The sequence below is a fragment of the Polypterus senegalus genome, chromosome 4, assembly GCF_016835505.1.
Source record: "Polypterus senegalus isolate Bchr_013 chromosome 4, ASM1683550v1, whole genome shotgun sequence".
NCBI lineage: Eukaryota > Metazoa > Chordata > Cladistia > Polypteriformes > Polypteridae > Polypterus > Polypterus senegalus.
In genome coordinates, this window is record NC_053157.1 from 107,927,527 (window position 1) to 107,947,440 (window position 19,914).

Genomic DNA, 19,914 nt, shown 5'->3' on the forward strand with positions numbered 1-19,914 from the left:
GTGGAGGACACTTCTTGTGTTGGAGTGCACATTTAGTTTTTGCTACATAGTCCTTTGTCCATGATAAGGTATGATGCTGCCTTCTTCAGCTCGCTGTTAGGCTCTTTGCTCTGTTCTCTGTATCTTCACAGGAAAATACCCTACTCTTTCAGGCTCACGAGTGTAGGTGCTTAAGCTATCTTCTTAAAGAAATGGGTACTTAGTCTTCTCAGACTGGGCTCAGTCACAGTCACAAAGCTGATTTGTTTGGGTTGTCCAGTTCCAAGGCTCTATGGAGATCTAAGATGGGTGGCTTCTCAACCTTAATGGGGTGGACTGTCAGTTTTCAGCTCACAAAGTTAACAGATCGTCATCTTTCTGATCCCAAGAGAGACAGAAGAAATGAGTGCAGCTCGTTTTGAAGGAAGGTGCACCCTCTGTTGATTGACTCAAAATAACGTCCAGTTACAGATCCAGTGCATGCTTATCATAGGTGCCTTATTTTGCCCATTGAATCTTACCAGGGTTCAGTTTGTGGTTACAACACTAAAATCATAAAATCAATGTCCAATTGGGCACCTTTTTTGACTGAAGAATCCGATTTACAGCTTTGTTTTCAGATGAACTAAAGAGCTAACCAAAATTTTGGTAGAGCTTCGGCTCACCATTCACTTTAGTGTTTACTCAGGAATGCAGAGTGGTTGTTGCAGCTAGATTTCTGCTTCCTGTTCAATCTGGTGTCTTAACAGATTTTCTGTGCCATTAAAAGCCTAGCAAAATGGGCAATGTCCACTTTATCCTACAAAGGTCAGTCTTTGTCTTGAATGATTAACAATAGACTACATTTGTGTTTATTTAAAAAGTTTATTTAAATTTCACAATATCCTCCTTCAGGTTTCCTTGGGAAGCATTTTGTCTATTAATGGGCGTTACCGAATTCTTCTTCACTCCAGAGATGCCACTTAGTTTACAGTATTTATCGTGGCAGTATTTGCAACAGAACCTGTTTTTGCACAAGTCCAACATCAAGGTTATGGCCTTGTCCCAGGGTTTCAGGGAATGCAACCAAAGAGGAAAATTGTCCCATGTCTTAAGTATATTAGGCAAGAATCTTGGACATTTAGACTGCATAATGTTAATGACAATTATAGCTATAACAAACATAATAAATGGGATGCCAATTCCAGTCAAGTACTGCCACCCTGCGACCGAGAGTCCAAACACAGTTAAAGGCAGTATAACAAAGGATATAATCAAATATACCACAGCAAACCATCTGTACACTGCAGTTTGATTACCCAGGAATTTTGCCAGACGTATGGGTAGACGAGTGATGGGGATGGGATAGAAGAGGAGGACTCCTGACAAGTTAAAAAGGAAATGGCAAAGAGCAATCTGTGAAACACAAAAAAGGAGTTTTAATCACAGGGTTAACAATCCCCCATTTCAAAATGTTCACTTTAAACGCTAGAATTACCAGAGCCTACGAGAAAACTCATAAATCCGGCACACCTTAAATCCGTTCGCACCTCTTTGTCAGCATCTTTTGTCCTGTAAATGTGCAGATTAAGACAAGCAGCATACTATTCCATCCCCCACAGTCGCACAATGTTCACTAAGTTCTCCTAACTCATGCCTTGTTTGATTATCTGGGAGTGAACTGCTGGAGTTTTAGAATGGAAATAATAGATGATTATTTGGAACACATGCATTTCATGTGTGTTCTGTTTCTACAGTAATCTCTGTAAACACATTGTTAAAACAAAAACTTTTTCATATTTTAGTAATACTGTAAATGTTACAAAATGTAGGCATAAACTATAGAATGTGTGAAGCCTGAAGTCCAAAGATCAAATAAACACTTTCACAAAAGGTTCAAGGACGATACAACAGCTTCATGACAGCTTCCATGGCATGGCGGTACGATCAAGAGTTCCCGGTTCGATCCCCACTGCTTCCTATATTTGCCATTTTCAGTAGTGAGCTGCTCTTATTGTTTTATTGTTGTTGAGGAACACTCAGTAAAACTGAATAAAAAAAAACAAGTGATGGAGAGATACGAAGAAGGTAGATTCACCAGTGTTTGTGTGTCAGATCAGAGAATGTCCAGTTCCATTACCTCAAAACAGCACTCACATCTACAGTTACTCCCAGTTACAAATAAAAACTAACGGCGTCAGATCCATATGGCGGTAGCATGTATCGTGATCATGAAGTGAAGTGAAAAAAAAAACGGTAACTTTTACAAGTACAGTACTATAAATGTTCATGGTTTGTTACAGACGCAAACCAAATGTATGTGTGTACTGTATAATATTAACAACTAGCAAAATACCCGCTTCGTAGCGGAGAAGTAGTGTGTTAAAGAAGTAAAGAAAAAGAAAAGGAAACATTTTGAAAATAACGTAACATGATTGTCAATGTAATTGTTTTGTCACTGTTATGAGTGTTGCTGTCATATATATATATATATACACACACACACACACATATATACATATATATACACATACATATATATGTATACATATACATATATGTATATATATATATATATATATATATATATATATATATATATATATATATATATATACTAGCAAACTACCAAGGCTTAGCTGCGTAAATACTGCCTTAAAATTTTTATTAAGAAGAAAATTAAACCTTTTTAAACTGAGGGAAAATATACCAATAACTATTTGTTAAGGATCTCTTTGTATACCACGTTGTGAGTTTGGCCCTCCGGTTGTAATATGACCAAGCTGTGCGCTGAGCTTACTCTTGAGCATGCAATGTACAGTTGGCCATGTGAACAGTAATCTTGTTTCAAATCTCACAGCTTGGATTGCTGCTGTCATAATCGGTTTGAGTTTCATGGTTTGTTTCAATTCCGACAGTATTTGTAGGACGTGTTGAAGAGACATTCAGCATCTGTCAAGTGTTATAAGTATACAACCGGTTTCATCGATAACTTCACATCCAGCTTTTAAGAGTTTAAACATTCATAAACATCAAAGTGTCCTCTACTGAAATCGTCACCTGTGAATCTAAGATGTTTAGATTGGCGGTTGTCGAAAGGTGTAAAATATTTGGCCATTATGGTACACTTGAAAGCGACAACCAAACAATTCAGCGGCAGCCATCAACTCACATGCAGATCCATAGGTGAAGGGCTTAATTATCTTCTGTACCATCATCAGTCCACACCTTGAACCTGTCCAAGTCATTCAATACATAAGACACAATGTTCCTCCGGATATCAAGAGTGAGCCTGATATGGCCGTGCAAATTGTAACAAAGAGAATGGAAAAGGTAGGTGCCACCTCCGGGCATGGAAACCACTTGGTAAGTGACAGTTCTTTGATCGATGGTGATCACCTCGATAGACATGTTAATGGGGGTACGGTTGAAATGATAAAGGAAATGGGTACCTGAACAATGTAAAGTAAGTCTAAAATACCTACACAATAACTATAATCGTAATAAATGAACAATAATACAGCGGAGAAGCCGTGGATTAAATAAAAATGCTGTAGTTATCAGCAGGGAGACGTGAATCCTGTGGCGAAGCAAGGAAGGGAATGTAGAGACTGGAGCGACGGACGGCCTTATATAGGCAGGCAGTCAACAACGTGGGAGGTGTTGGGATGGGGGACCCAACGCCACCTCACACGGTGACCGAGCGGTAGGCTATGGACGTATATATGTACGTAAGTAGGATTCAGTTAACGTTGGGAACCCGCGTACCAAATTACTTGACGATGGGCCCATAAGTAACAAAGAACGTTGAAAAATTCAATATTGCGGCCGACAGTGGCATCATACCACCGAAATAAGTACGTACATTGGTTTTGGTTAGCGCAGGGAAGCTGCCTACCAAATTTCGTGAAGATGGGGCCATAAATAAGAAAGTTCAACATGGCGAACGTTGTCAACCGTTATGACCGTTACGCATAGAATTTCGAAATGAAAAATGCTTAACTTTTGTAAGTAAGCTGTAAGGAATGAGCCTGCCAAATTTCAGCCTTCTACCTACACGGGAAGTTGGAGAATTAGTGAAGTTGGAAAGTTCAATATGGCAGCTGACAGTGGCATCATACCACCGAAATAAGTACGTACATTGATTTCGGTTAGCGCAGGAAAGCCGTCTACCAAATTTCGTGAAGATGGGGCCATGAATAAGAAAGTTCAACATGGCAGACATTGTTGACCGTTATGACCGTTACGCGTAGAATTTCGAAATGAAACCTGCTTAACTTTTGCAAGTAAGCTGTAAGGAATGAGCCTGCCAAATTTCAGCCTTCTACCTACACGGGAAGTTGGAGAATTAGTGACGTTGGAAAGTTCAATATGGCGGCCGACAGTGGCGTTATACCGTCAAAATAAGTACGTACATCGGTTTCGGTTAGCGCAGGGAATCCGCCTACCAAATTTCGTGGAGATGGGGCCATAAATAAGAAAGTTCAACATGACGGACGTTGACTATTATCGACTGTTATGACCATTACGTGTAGAATTTCGAAATGAAACCTGCTTATCTTTTGTAAGTAAGCTGTAAGGAATAAGCCTGCCAAATTTCAGCCTTCTACCTACACGGGAAGTTGGAGAATTAGTGAGTGAGTGAGTGAGTGAGGGATTTGCCTTTTGTTAGTATAGCTCACTACTGAAAATGGCAAATATAGGAAGCAGTGGGGATTGAACCGGGAACTGTTGAATACAAGTCAGCAAATCTTACCGCTATGCCAAGGAAGCTGTTGTGTAGCTATTGTATCATCCTGGAACCTTTTGTGAAAGTGTTTATTTGATCTTTGGACTTCAGGCTTCACACATTCTATAGTTTATGCCTACATTTTGTTTCTGTTTTAACAATGTGTTTACACAGATTACTGTAGAAACGGAAAACACATGAAATGCATGTGTTCCAAATAACGATCTATTATTTCCACTCTAAAACTCTCAGCAGTTCACTTCCAGATAATCAAACAAGGCATGAGTTGGGAGAACTTAGTAAACATTCTGCAATGGTTTGGGATGGAATAGCAGGCTGCTTGCTGCTTGTCTTAATCGGTACATTTACAGGACAAAAGACGCTGAAGAGGTGCGAACAGATTTAAGGTGTGCCAGATTTATGAGTCTTCTCGTAGGCTCTGGTAATTCTAGTGTTAAGATATCTCTACATGAAGGAATATAAAATGACATACTCCATATAGTTACAAGAGATTTTGCCACTGTGTGAACGCAGGGGCTGCATAAGTACAGGTAGTCCCTGCATGTGTGCTGCACGACCTGGCAATTCAATACAAAGGGACCTCTGCACTAATGAGGAGTGACGTGTGAATGTGCAATGTTCCCTCCATGATGCTAGAGGATAAATGACCCAAGAGACAGCAAGGCACATATATCTCTCATTAAAGAGAGTGCAAGGTCATGAACAGGGGGTTAATGCATTTCCTCACTGAGAGGAGATGCCATGGTTCCAGGTTAGAAGACTTACATAAAGGTGGAGTCTAGCAGACTACAGTCTGTCAACTGGAAGCGTGTGATGATTAAGTGAAAGGACTGTGACTGCACTGTCTCTTTGAGACACAGCTGTGAGAGAGACCAAGTCCAGTAAGGGTAAATGATATTAACTGATACAGGGACCACTGAACCTGCTAGATGGATTTCTTGCCTGATGTCCCTCTAGCAACAATGTAATGGTCACTTGCCTCAATTAATAGCTGGTCTTCAGGAGATTTAACCCCAACAACAGCTTTAAAGCGACTCCACAGTTTATTTTAGAGATAGTAGGATTGCTAGAATGAGAGAAAATGTGATAGGAGGTGAAATGTGGTGTCCATTGGTATCTAGTAAATTACTAGGACTAGTGGGGCAGGTGGGTTTTGTTTCTGTTCAATCTAACTTAGAATTTTGTGTCCTTCTGGTGTGCGTTCCTGTTTTTATTTTGTTAAGACAGGTGTCACTTTGTCCCCCATGAAGGTTATTCTGAATGAGATCAGCTGCCACAAGTGACCCTTCTATAATAATATAGAACATACTTGGCACAGTATGAGTATAAGCAGCATGTTTTAGACAAATTGGAAACTCCATCTCATTAAAGCCCAGACACTTTACAGTTAGTCAGGATAAATGGAAAAGAAAGTAATATCTTTCCATTTGCCCAGACTCACTGCAATTACATTGTACAAGGTCACTGCAACAAGGATTAGACATTTGGAAAAAAAATTAATTAAATTATATATACGGGTATATATATATATATATATATATATATATATATATATATATAAAATGTATACTACTGGTCAATAGTTTTACAACACCTCAGTGTTTTCATTTCATTTTATGAAAATTCACACAATTTAATGTGTTAATGTTTCATGCAATCAACGCATACAACAAATAAACAGTGGCCAATAAAAAATAAATCAAGGAATCATCACATTTTTGATTCATTGAAAAAGCCACCTTTTGCTGATAACAATCAAACTGTGGAAATCCTTTTGATTCAGTATGCCAGTCACTGTGCTAGTCATAAACTCTACCTCCAGCAAAAGAACCCAAGACCCTTTACACTTCTTCCTTCATGTTTAACACCCACTGAGGAACCATCCTTTCATCAAAGATGTAAAAACACCCTGCATAATGAAATGAAGACTTCAAATTTTGAATCATCTGTCAAGAAGACTTTCTTCCAGTCTGTAGTAGTCCAGAGCTGGTATTTTAAGGCCCTTTTTTGTTGTTTAACTCCTTCAGGGCAGATGTTGACTTTTGACAAAAGGAGGGGTTGACAGTGGTAATCAACCGAAAAACCTGAAATTTTTAGTTCGACTCTCTCTCTGCTTGAAGGAAAGGTAGCTACATTGGTTTGACAGACATTCCCTGCACTCAAGTGAGTGAGTAGCAAAGAGCAAACAGTGGCAAAAATGACATTGACATCTCGTAAGATATCAAAGGAAATATGTGAATATCAAAGGAAATATGTGAAACAGAATACTCCGTGGATGTTTTGCATATTATCTCTGAATTGGACTGACTTGTCGGACACCGATTTTGACACAAGTGATCAAAAATGAATGTGAGGTACCAGCATCAGCTGATTGGTGGCAGTGAACAGGTTTGTGTAGCTGATGCGCCTACTGCAATGTTCGACTAGGAGGGCCACCACTTATAATGACAAAAGGTACAAACCAGACTGTGATGTACTGGGACTGCCGCTTCCTCCCTCGCCACGCGAAGACAGCCTGGCAGTCGGCCTGCCACAAATTCCTGGTGAAATAGCGGCCAAAGCACACAGCAACAAATGTTTTATGTCGATTTCTGTGTGAAACCATTGCTTTGTGTGCTTTTCAGAAAACTGTTTTTTAGAAAAAATATTCAGCACTCAAAAAGAGTTAAGGAATTGATTTCTTACTGCCACTCACCCTGTCAAATCTGCAGCACAAAGTCTCCTTGTCACAGTAAAAACTCAGACTTGCTTTTTTCGAACACTGCTAAGCTATGCTTGAAGCTGTTGTGCCATGAGGCACCTATCACACAAGCTGGTGACCCTTTAGAAACTTGTCTTTTGATTGGGTTGTGAATTTGGGTCTGCCAGATCTCTTCCCATCAAAGTTTCTTCCAATTTCCAATTGTCTTTCAATTGTGTAGGAAATGTGCTGACTGACACTTTGATTTTTTTTTACATTTTTTCTAAATGAAAGGCCTATACTTCTAAAGGTAATAATGCTCTATCTCATTTCATTTGTTAATTTCCATTTTCTTGCCATTATCACTAGAATACTGTCCAAGTAATACTTCAGAGGGTGTAGTAACACAGTCTGTTCCCACTCTGCTTTAAGACAAATTGTTTGCTTCAACTTGCAAGGCTTAATTTACTTTAAGCAACTTTTAGTTTTTTTGTAACATATTAGTTTTTCCCTGAAGATAGATAGATAGAAGAAGGTCCATTTGTAAAATTCAGAAATGTCCTTTTTTCAGTTTTTGCTAAGCTAAACTTTAAATTTAAACCTCTGGCATTGCATTTTAACTGATTAAATCTGAAGAAAAATTGGAAAAACTAGTGTTCTAAAACTTATGACCGGTAGTGTGTGTGTGTGTGCATATATATATATATATATATATATATATATATATATATATATATATATATATATATATATATACACGCTCACACAATGCCCTCCATAATGCTTGGGACAAAGAGACATTTTTCCTTGATTCATCTCCACTGCTAGACAGTTTAAAATTACAAATTAAACAATTCAGATGTGATTAAAGTGCACATTACATACTTTAAATGTATTTATGTATGTAGAAATTGCAACACTTTTTATGGTGTTGGGGGTGTGGTCCTGGTCAAGACAATCTCCTGAACTCCAAACTGAATGTCAGAATGGGAAAGAAAGGTGATTTAAGCAATTTTGAGCGTGGCATGGTTGTTGGTGCCAGACGGACCGGTCTGAGTATTTCACAATCTGCTCAGTTACTGGGATTTTCACGCACAACCATTTCTAGGGTTTACAAAGAATGGTGTGAAAAGGGAAAAACATCCAGTATGCGTCAGTCCTGTGGGCTTAAAATGCCTTGTTGATGCTAGAGGTCAGAGGAGAATGGGCCGACTGATTCAAGCTGATAGAAGAGCAACTTTGACTGAAATAACCACTCGTTACAACCGAGGTATGCAGCAAAGCATTTGTGAAGCCACAACACGCACAGCCTTGAGGCGGATGGGCTACAACAGCAGAAGACCCCACCGGGTACCACTCATTTCCACTACAAATAGGAAAAAGAGGCTACAATTTGCACGAGCTCACCAAAATTGGACAGTTGAAGACTGAAAAATGTTGCCTGGTCTGATGAGTCTCGAATTCTGTTGAGACATTCAAATGGTAGAGTCATAATTTGGCGTAAACAGAATGAGAACATGGATCCATCATGCTTTGTTACCACTGTGCAGGCTGGTGGTGGTGGTGTAATGGTGTGGAGGATGTTTTCTTGGCACACTTTAGGCCCCTTAGTGCCAATTGGGCATCGTTTAAATGCCACGGGCTACCTGAGCATTGTTTCTGACCATGTCCATCCCTTCATGACCACCATGTACCCATCTTCTGATGGCTACTGCCAGCAGGATAATGCACCATGTCACAAAGCTCGAATCATTTGAAATTGGTTTCTTGAACATGACACTGTACTAAAATGGCCCCCACAGTCACCAGATCTCAACCCAATAGAGCATCTTTGGGATGTGGTGGAACGGGAGCTTCATGCCCTGGATGTGCATCCCACAAATCTCCATCAACTGTAAGATGCTATCCTATCAATATGGGCCAACATTTCTAAAGAATGCTTTCAGCACCTTGTTGAATCAATGAAACGTAGAATTAAGGCAGTTCTAAAGGCGAAAGGGGGTCAAACACCGTATTGGTATGGTGAACCTAATAATCCTTTAGGTGAGTGTATATTAAAGCATCCATATTTAGTATTTAGTTGTAAATCCCTTGCATGCAATGACCACTTAAAATCTGTGATTCACACACATCATCAGATGCTGAGTATCTTCTCTGGTGATATTCTGCCATCTTCATTTCCTGCTTGTTTCAAGGGCTTGTCCCCAACATAAGGAAGACATGCTCAATTGGATTTATATTGGGTGTATGGCTTGAGCATTAAAGAATTTTTCATTTTTGAGCTTTGAAAAATTCCTTTGTTGGCTAGCAGTATGTTTGGGATCACTATGTTGTTGTAGGATGATGCGCTGTCCAATGAGTTTGGAGGCATTTCTATACACCTCAGAATTCATTGTACAACTGCCATCAGCAGTTCCATCACCAATGAAGAGAAACTTACTAGTACCTGTGGCAGCCACACATGCTTAAGCCACCATGTTTAACAGAAGAGGTGGAATGATGTGGATCTTGGGCAGTTCCTTTACGTCTCCATACTTTGCTCTTGCCATCACTCTGATACAAGTTCATCTTTGTCATCCATCCACAAAACCTTTGAGAATTCTGCAGGCTCTTTTAAGTTTAGAACAGATTAGATAAAACTTTATTAATCCCAAACAGTTCTTGTGGCTAACTAGATGTTTTCCTGGCTAACCAGAAGTTTGCATCTTGCAGTGGGGCTTCTGTATTTCTGTTCATTAAGTCTTCTGCGGTTTGTAGTCTTTGACACATACACATCTGCCTCCTGAAGACTGTTTCTGATCTGTTGGACAGGCATTTGAAACTTTTTCTTTACCATGGTGAGGATTCTTCTGTCATTGGCAGTGGAGGTCTTCCTTGGCCTACCAGTTCCTTTGTAATTACTGAGCTCACCACTGCTTTCTTTCTTAATGATATTCCAGACAGTAGACTTGGGCAATCCTAAGGTTTTACTGATGTATCCAATGGTTTTATTCTTGTTTTTCAGCTTCATAATGGCTACTTTGGCTTTCACTGGCACAGATCTTATCTTCATGTTGAACAAAAACAACTAAGACTCAAAAGGCATGAAGCAAGTACAGTATCTTATGTGTGTACTAATGAAGCAATGAAACACACCTCAGTAACAGCAAACACCTGTGACACCTATTCTCCCAAACCTTATGGTGCCCAGAAACGGGAGGGTTGGGTTTGTATAAAAAGTGTCGTCATTTCAATATGGTGTGATCAAAATATATGAAAATACCCTTAAATTGAAGTCTGCAAACATGCAATTTAATCACATCTGAATTGTTTGATTTGTAATTTAAAACTGTGCAGCAGAGGAATAAATCAGGAGAAAATTTATTTTTTGTCCTAAACATTACAGAGGGCACTGCATACAGTGGGGGAAATAATTATTTGATCCCCTGCTGAATTTGTAAGTTTGCTCCTTACAAAGAAATGAACAGTCTAATTTTTATAGTAGTTTGATTTTAATGGAGAGAGACAGAATATAAACCAAAAATCCAGAAAAAAACACATTACATAAAAGTTAGAAATAGATTTTCATGTCATTGAGTGAAATCAAGTATTTGATCCCCTACAACCCAGCCAGAATTCTGGCTCCCACATATTGTAATCAATCAATCAATCAATTACAGATACTCCTGAACTCAACTCAAGACCAAAGAACTGTCAAAGGATGTCAGGGACACGATTGTAAGACCTGCATGAGGCTAGAAAGAAGCAAAACATGGATTCTGCAACAACAAAACATACCGCTAAAGCAGAGACCGGTGTCATCATTATAGAAGATAACCAGTCGGTAGAACATGAACCAGAGAAATCTGAACTGGTAATTTGGATCTATGCTTGTCTAAAAACGTTCTTGGGCTTATAGACCTAACTTATTTATGCTCCAAAGGGCTAGAAAGGCTAGACTTGTGTCCTGTGTCTGTGCTGTGCTAAAAATGTATAATCTCCAGTTTTCTTAAATCTGTCAAGAGAAAGGTGGATGATGTTATGTAGGTGTTTGAGAAGGGAGAGATACCCGTTGATGCTTATGCACAACTGATTCAGCCTGTGAGGACCAGTTTTTAGTGGTCGGCTCTGTTCCAAACAGAGAAAATAGGCTTGCATAATTTAGTGAAATACAAATATATAAAATGTGCTGACTTAAACACTTTTATTTAGGGGTATTACTGGTTCACTGATGGGTTTGGACCTGGTTTGCAATTCGATTGTGTTCTCATACTTGTATACAATTGTGTTTTTGTTTCTTTTCAAATGGGTTACTGATCTCTATACAAACAAGCTTGTGTGAATATTTTCCTAAGCAGTTTCATACTGTAATTTACCCAAAGTCTCTTTTGACAAATTTATGAACAGAATGCTCAAGAAATCCTTTCAATTAAGTTTGCAACATACAACAGTACAAAACATTATTGTCTATGAGTGCATTACACCAACATAAACATTTATGATGCCCACATCTTATACTGTATGTATCAGTGAATATTTTCCTGCTGTTTCTCCTGCTTTATTCATGCATTTAAAAAAATCTAATGTATAGCACACAGTGTGTAACTCTGAAAGCAAAGACTACATGTTAATTGCTATGTTTGGAATTTTGCTTCAATAAACTTGTTGTTTTAAGGCACCTTGATATCTTTTTTTTTCTCTCCCTTTATGTATCATGTTATAACATATGAGTTGGGTAAGATCATGAGGTAAAGGATGCAAACTGTGTGTGTCCCTCAATCATTCAATAAAGTTATTGTTTTTAAGACACCTTTGTGTTTACTTTATGATTTGCTTTATAAAGGGTATGGTTTGGAAGGTGGCTGAGGTAATGGGATGCCCATGGTGTGTTTAGGCTGCACTGCCAGTTTCCTTGGGTGTGTAATAGATTTTCTCTCTAAAACCTTCTTGTACATCCTGTCTCTGGGTTTGTCACTTCATGCTCTCTTGTTTCCTCATTCATTAGTGTAAATTGTGCTTCCTGGGTGATGGAATTGAAAATTTTGGGGTATGTCAGTTCCACCAGTGCCACTTCCCAGTCTCTGGGCAGTTCTATTGTCTTGGCTACCTGAACGGTTAATGATTCTGTTGTGTTGGGAAAAGTTCTGGCCGATGAATTACTCAGCAGTGTTATATAAAATCCATTACTGACTTTAGACATTTTTTCTTGGTTTCTCAACTGCTTGTCTTTCACTTCTGAAGCCTTGACCCAACTGTTAAATTTCTTGTCCCAACCAAGCCATTTTACCAACACATGCTTGTTTCTACCACGCCCATGAGTGGTTAGAATTTTCTGGATGCGGTACACCTGGTTAGCATCGGGGTTTATTTTTTGTAACTCTTCTGCATAAAATGTCCCTTGAATTTCATTACCTGCATAATCTTTTAGTTTATATACAGGTTTGATCCATTTTAAAACAGTCCACGATAAATATCTCATTTGTAAATGACTGCTCATAGCCTTTTCGAATACACGTTTTAATTTTGAAACTCGGACATGATCACCTATTTTCAAAGTGCACGGAGTAGATTTTCTTTGCCTGGCTCTACCATAGACTGTTTTCGAAACACTCACAGCATTTTCAGGAGTCACATCTACAGGTCTTGTTTTAATTGTGGTGTGAAAACTGTGGTTATAACTCTGCAGAAAGTCTGACAGGAAAAGTATTGGCATATGTAAAATATTTCCACATTTTGGATTTCAAGGTGCTATTGAATCGTTTTACTATGCTGGCCTTTACATCGCTGTTCGTGACAAAATGTACAATATTGTTCTGTCTTAGAAGTTTTCGTACCAATGTGTTATAAAATTCTTTGCCTTGGTCTGTCTGTAGCTTTTTAGGAACTCGACCTTGTCTAAAGATCAAACTAAAACCCAGATAAACTTCTTTCCATGTCTTGGCCTTTTATTTACACAGCCCAAGCATATTTTGAGAGCACATCGATACATGTGAGGATACATTTTATATCCATCATTGAATTTTGAATAATAAGACATCTCTGCTAAATCTACTTGCCACTGGCAATTGATCGTTGAAACAATTGTTCTGTTTCTCTTGAACCTCAGCTGTGCTTGTTTGTGCATACTGTAAGTGTATTGTTCACTCATCCATTCCAACACGTTTTTTCGCTTGACATTTCTTTTTTTCCCATAGTCGATGGCCGGTGACGTATTTAAGTACAGTGTGAAAGATTGTTCAACTTCAAGGCTGAAGTCTCAAGACCTGTGTATATTTTCTCAAACACTCGTCAGCCATCGCAGTCACAGAACCGGATTGATTTTAATGAAGCATTATGTAAAGTCTGTTGTAGTTTACGTGGTCTGCACCTGTGTAAGAGATGTATTAACTGGGTCTTGTTTAGAATGCCGTTTGGGTTCCGAATCTCACGATGGGCACACTTGTCTTTTACTAGAATCTGATCCTGGGGAAATGCACCCTTGTGTTTCCAGCATCTGTCAACAGATCAGTATTTAAAGATTAATACACATGGTGTTTTATATGGTTAAAGCCTTATGTGGATTAAGAATTGTGAAACAGAGTAAAATTCATACTTTTAACTGTCTGAAGCAGTTTGTTGCTGAAGTAAACACTTTTGGCTTATACAAAGACCATGCAACAAAGTCCAAGATTCGGACAGCAGCTTTTGAACTTGTCACTAATCACCATTACTGTTATTTTTTTTTAAAACCAACATTAACTTACAGAAACCTAAGCAAATTGCATTTTCCATGCTAAACAAGATCTGTTTGCGTTATATTTTCTGTCGGTTAACTGTTTGTGTTTTGTTTCTGTTGTCAGAGGAACCAAGACTTGGCAGCTAGAACAAGGAAAACCAGTTCCCGACACGTAATGCAACCTATAGAAGGTTTTCTCCTTAAATTATATCTAATAAAAAAAAGATTCATTATGACCATAATTGGTCGCTCAGTCATCTGGGCTTATGTGTTTAGCTCTGTTCAACATTTAGTGGAAAAATGTACGGAATGTCAAGAGAAAAAATACATACCAGATGGACACATTTTGTAATATTTGGTTCACTAAACCAATTATTGCATATAGACATAGCATCAATAAAGTTATTTTTTTTAAGACACCTTGTTATCTTCTACTTTATGATTTGCTTTATAAAGGGCATGGTTTTACAAGGTGGGTGAGGTAACGGGATGCCCAAGGGGTGTTTTGGGCTGTACTGCCAGGTTCCTTGGGGGTGTAATAGATTCTCTCTAAAGTTTTCTTGTACCTCCTCTTGCTGGGGTCTGTCACTCACGCTCTCTGTACTCTCTGTACATACCCCGGGCGCTGCACGCAGATAGGAGCAGGATGTCTGCTCCGTCCCATTGATGACTTACCTTTTTGACACCTTGCAGCGTCCCAAAGGTCCGTCTCGGATCACAAAGATGATCAGCTCCAGTTTTAGCATCAAGGCTAAGATCGGCCGACCATTTTCCTTACGCACGACTGACAAAAGGTCCGATGCCGGTCAAACATCGTGCCCCACGACAATGGGGCAGAGACACCTAAGAGAGCCGGGGAAACACCCCGCCCCAATAATCAAATGGGCAGCAGGTGAGTACTGGAAATGCCAGGGGGGCGGGACATACGCCTGTCAAAAGTTATGATGTATAATAGTGACACACCTTTACTACTTACACACAACTGAGAGGACAAGGACCAGCCCAACTGCTCATTCCTATGAGGCCACTAGAAGACATGGAGGCGTATTTAACCATTTTCAAGTGCACCGCAAGTAGACAACTTTGGCCGCGCCGGGAGTGGAGCCACATACTTGCACCTTTTCTCGCCAGTGAAGCACAACGGGCCTAATATGATTTGGATTAAGACGTAGCCGCCGATCATCCAACTTTAAGGAGAGAAAAATCCTTGCTCGCTACAGGTTAATTCCTACTTGTCAAGCCCAGCGCTGCAGGAAATGGAAGTTTGATTCGGAAAGACCCGTGCAGGCCCAGGCCTTTGACTTTGGGGAAGAATGACCTGTTGGCTACATCCCGGCGAAAACACACTGGAGCGCCTACTTGAGATAGTCACGTCTGACTTTCTCGTACATGCCCTTCCCGAAAGTTTGATGAGGCCAGTACGAAGATTACCCTTGGCTGATATGGAAACCCTCGTTGAAATAGTTGAATGACACCACTCTGCCAGTCAAACCGAGCGACCAGAAGAATGGCGCCAAATCTGCTCCAGCCGAAACAACCGCAGTGAAAATCCAGAGCGGGATCAGAAAACCCTCCCAGAAAACGAGAAAGGTCCCCCCTTCCACTACATTGTTACCGATGCAGCGAACCAGGACACACGGTGGCCATTTGCCCCAAAGGGGACGACCAAACTGTGCTTGGGCCGAGGCAGGCAGGTACTGTTATGCAGTTGTTTGAACTCCTGTACGGAAGACAACCCAGAGATCTCCTCAATCTCATTCGGGTGGGCTGGGAAGACAAAACACAACCTCCTTATCGAAGTATACTGTAGCATGTAGCCGAGCTTAGGGATCGCTTTGAGTGCCTACGACCGACTGTCCAGGAGCATTTGGAAGGGGCACAGCGAGCGCAAGCCCAGTTATAAAACCACAGCCCCGGCTACTGCGTCATGGTGCTCATCCCTACCAGCCATTCGAAGCTCATAGCCCACTGGCAGGGGACATATGAAGTATGCGAACGAAACGGATTGGTAGATTATCTAATTTATCAACCCAACCGGCAAGTCTACCACGTCAACCTATTAAAGCCATGAGTAGACCGTGCTTCCCAGGAGGCAACAGTGGCTTATGCTGCTTCCTTATGTACGGACGCCGAACACTTAACTTATGGGAAAAAAACTCAATCCCAAACAAAGGTGCGAGATAGCAGAAATAATAAGGTTGATTGAGGGGGTTGTCAGTACCCAACCTGGCCGCACCTCGCTCATAACCCACAATATTATCACCGAACCGGAAGCGCTGGTGCGAGAGCGTCCCCATTGACTCCCGGCGGCTAAGAGGGCAAAGGTGGAACTAGAAATAGGTCGGATGCTGGAGATGGGCTTGACAGAGGCCAGTCACAGCCCCTGGTCCAGCCTGATTGTATTAATTCCTAAACTGGACGGGAATTGGTGCTTTTGTAATGACTTCTGCCGGCTTAACCAAATTTCTCATTTTGATGCTTATCCTATGCCCCGGGTGGACGACATGCTAGAGCGTCTGGGAGATGCCTATTACCTCTCCACCCTAGACATGACGAAAGGATATTGGCAAATCTCTTTGACCGAGACAGCGAAGGAAAAAAATGCCTTTAGTACCCCTAGTGGCTCCTGGCAGTACCGAGTTCTTCCCTTTCGGCTGCACGGGGCTCCCGCGACCTTCCAACGTCTGGTGGACCGACTGCTCTGGCTCCATAATGCCTATAGTGCTGCCGATCTTGACGATGTCGTCATATTTTCCCGCACCTGGGAAGAACACCTACTGCATCTGAGAGACGTCCTTCAGACCATACACCTGGCCTGGCTCCGGGTCAATCCCCAAAAGTGTCACTTTAGATTGACCAAGACTAAGTATCTAGGCTATGGAGGACAGATCAAACCCCAGTGGTCCAAAGTAGCTGCCATAAGCAACTGGCCCTGGCCGCTAACAAAGAGGCAAGTGCAAGTTTTCTTAGGATTAGCCGCTGAGCGAGCTGCGCCTCTGACGGATCTGACAAAAAAGAAGGCCCCTAATTCGGTGGTATAGAATCCCACAGCCGCTGCTGCATTTAGTGACTTAAGAAGGGCCCTGACTTCAGCTCCCATATTAAAATCACCTGACTTCTCTAGCCCTTTCATTCTCCAGACTGACGCCTCGGATACTGGCCTGGGGGCTGTGTTAAGCCAAGTCATCGATGGAGCGGAACACCCCATTCTATATCTCAGCCGGAAACTGCTGGACCAGGAGAGGAGATACGGCGCAATCGAGCGGGAAGCACGCGCCATTAAATGGGCGATAACCATGTTGCGGTATTATTTGTTGGGCTGCAAAGTCACCTTGGTCACTGATCACTCCTCTCTCCAGTGACACAAATCCGAGAATAACAAGGTGGTTCCTGAGCCTACAACAATACAACTTTAAGGTGATCCACCGTAAGGGCACATTACATGCCAACGTGGGCGCCCTCTCCCACATCCACGACCTCACGGTGAGATCCGCTCACCCCTCCGGGCTTGGGCTAAGTGGGGGCCGTGTCACACTTGGGCATCGGAGGACTCCTCTACGGGCCAGGGAAAGGTAAACAATTGCCCGCCGAGACGAGAGGGGGGCTACCGCTGATGTTGTCCTGTTCTTCTTCTTCCCCAACAGCTCCGAGAAGCTGCCCGGCAAGGGCACTTAACGCCACCCCTTCCGAAGTACCGGTATAAAGGAAGGTCAGATAAAGAGAAGAACAGCTTCTGATGGGATACCGGAACGAGCTGAACGCCAGATCCCGTGATGTTGCGAGAACATTAATTATTGGGAAAGAAGTCCCTGTACGTAAGAGTGCTGAAGCTCTTTTTTTGTTATTTTTGCTGACTTTGTTTGTTTGTCTCGCAACGATTAAACGGGACGACCCGGTTGGTGTCCCAACGTTCCTACTGTGGCAGTCTGTCCTTCCACCGCCCGACCACTTTAACTTTTCTTTAAGACCACACTGAATTTTGATTCAGTGTTTGGACTTACATCGTGACCAAGCAACGTATAACTGCCTCTGAGTGAATATCGTTTCTTTCTCTCTAATCAATAAAACGACTTTCTCAAATATTTGTCCATGCTCTTTCTTCTTCGCTTTGTCGTTGACTTGGCATCTAGAACGTATAAAATTATTGTCCTGATAAAATTTATAAGAGCTGAGAGCATAGGAAGTGTTTCTAACTAAAGCATTCACACAACTGAAGTTAGATGACCGTGGTCTTGTTTGAAAATAGTTGCAAGTAGGGTGTGACTTGAAAGAATCTCATGTTAAAAAAGTCTCCGTCTCACGGGACTTCATACTGCAACAACGTTTTTGGAATCTTTTAATTCTTGCTGGCAACATGAATTAGACGATCTACAAGTCTCTGACTTAAAAGTTTAAATCCAAACAATATATTCGATCTCTTTTTGCTGTTCCGTTATTTCACTGAGTAATAATTACCATTTGTTTGCACTAATGTGATCTTTCCTAAACTTTTTTGAGACTTTGGAATTTATCTCTAACCTGCTGTGCATGTGTACTGCGCAAACATTTTTGAATTTTTTATGACATTCTACTTTGTCATCTACTCTTTGTCCTTTATTTCCAGCCCCGGGTGTGGTTAAATCTCTTTTTTGTGGGACATATAATGCTACTCGCTTGTAAAGGGCAGGGGCTAAACGCACACTAAGGAGATGCGGTCGGATCAGCTGCTGTCTTGCTGCTGCTGGCAAACTGCGTGTTCTGCTGGTTGCGCTGTGCATCGATCATTTAAAGCCTGTACAGCAGCTGTCCTTTTGTCTCACTGCCTTGTCTCGCGGGATGTCAAGGTGTCTTCCAAGAAGATCATGTCTCGTCTCCCTCCAAAGATTTTTTTTTATAATAGAGAGATGTGTTTTTCTGAATTTTTGGTTGATATTCGGTCAATCTCCATTAAAATCAAACTACCATAAAAATTAGAGACTGTTCATTTCTTTGTAAGTGAGCAAACTTACAAATTCAGCAGGGGATCAAATAATTATTTCCACCACACATATGCATGAAGACATATATATAAATGAAAAAAAAATTGATATTGCTTTAGATCCTAGAATTCTGCTGCATAGATGCTGACCTGTAGTGAATTGGAAAGAGTCCCTCCAGGACTTGCGAGTGCTGCGAAAATAGCAGTTGTGGTTGTACCAATGTTGGAGCCCAAAGTAAGTGGGTATGCCCTTTCAATACTTATCACACCAATACCTAAAAGGAAATATAATTTCACATACTTTATACAAATTCTCTCCCTGCAAATACAGACTATTGTATAATGAAAAAATGGCTCAATACATTATTTTTGTATTATGTGGAAAAAGTACGTACCAATTAGTGGGGTGATTGCAGATGTAAAAACAGAGCTGCTTTGAACTATAAAAGTTAGTCCTGCACCAACAAAAATGGCAATGTATCCAGTCACCCATGCAAATGGAAATGGAAAATCTGCAAAATAAATGAAAAGCACTAAATAAATGCCACTAAATATAGTTATACCCTTAAATATTTAGGGTATTTTTTGCAATAAAAAGTATAAAATAATTGAACATTTCATTCAGTATTCTAAAGAGGTAAATCATAAATGTTCTTCAAAGAAGTAATTAAATATATGCTGTTTACAATACTTAACATCAGTATAAATCAATGGATACGTGCTATAGAGTATATACACCAATCAGCAACAATATTAAAAGGAGGGGAGGTTGGGAGCATGCGCTGATAGCTCGTTGCTGCACCCATCACACGACGAACCACCTGGATTGCAACCCGAGTGCAACAGGTGACACCTGTGCACCACACTGGAACAGT

The 19,914-nt window shown here is 40.7% G+C and overlaps 1 protein-coding gene across 1 annotated transcript in view; it reads right to left on the bottom strand.

Annotated features, from left to right (window-relative positions):
• Positions 1 to 843: 843 nt before the first annotated feature.
• Positions 844 to 19,914, bottom strand: part of LOC120528738 (sodium-dependent phosphate transport protein 2B-like) — a 123,781-nt gene continuing 104,710 nt past the window's right edge. Inside the window, exons 10-12 of the mRNA XM_039752887.1 lie at positions 19,435 to 19,551; positions 19,190 to 19,314; positions 844 to 1,374 (exon numbers count right to left, since the gene is read on the bottom strand). Coding sequence (XP_039608821.1) covers positions 844 to 1,374; positions 19,190 to 19,314; positions 19,435 to 19,551 — 773 coding nt within the window. The remainder of the gene's footprint in view (positions 1,375 to 19,189; positions 19,315 to 19,434; positions 19,552 to 19,914) is intronic.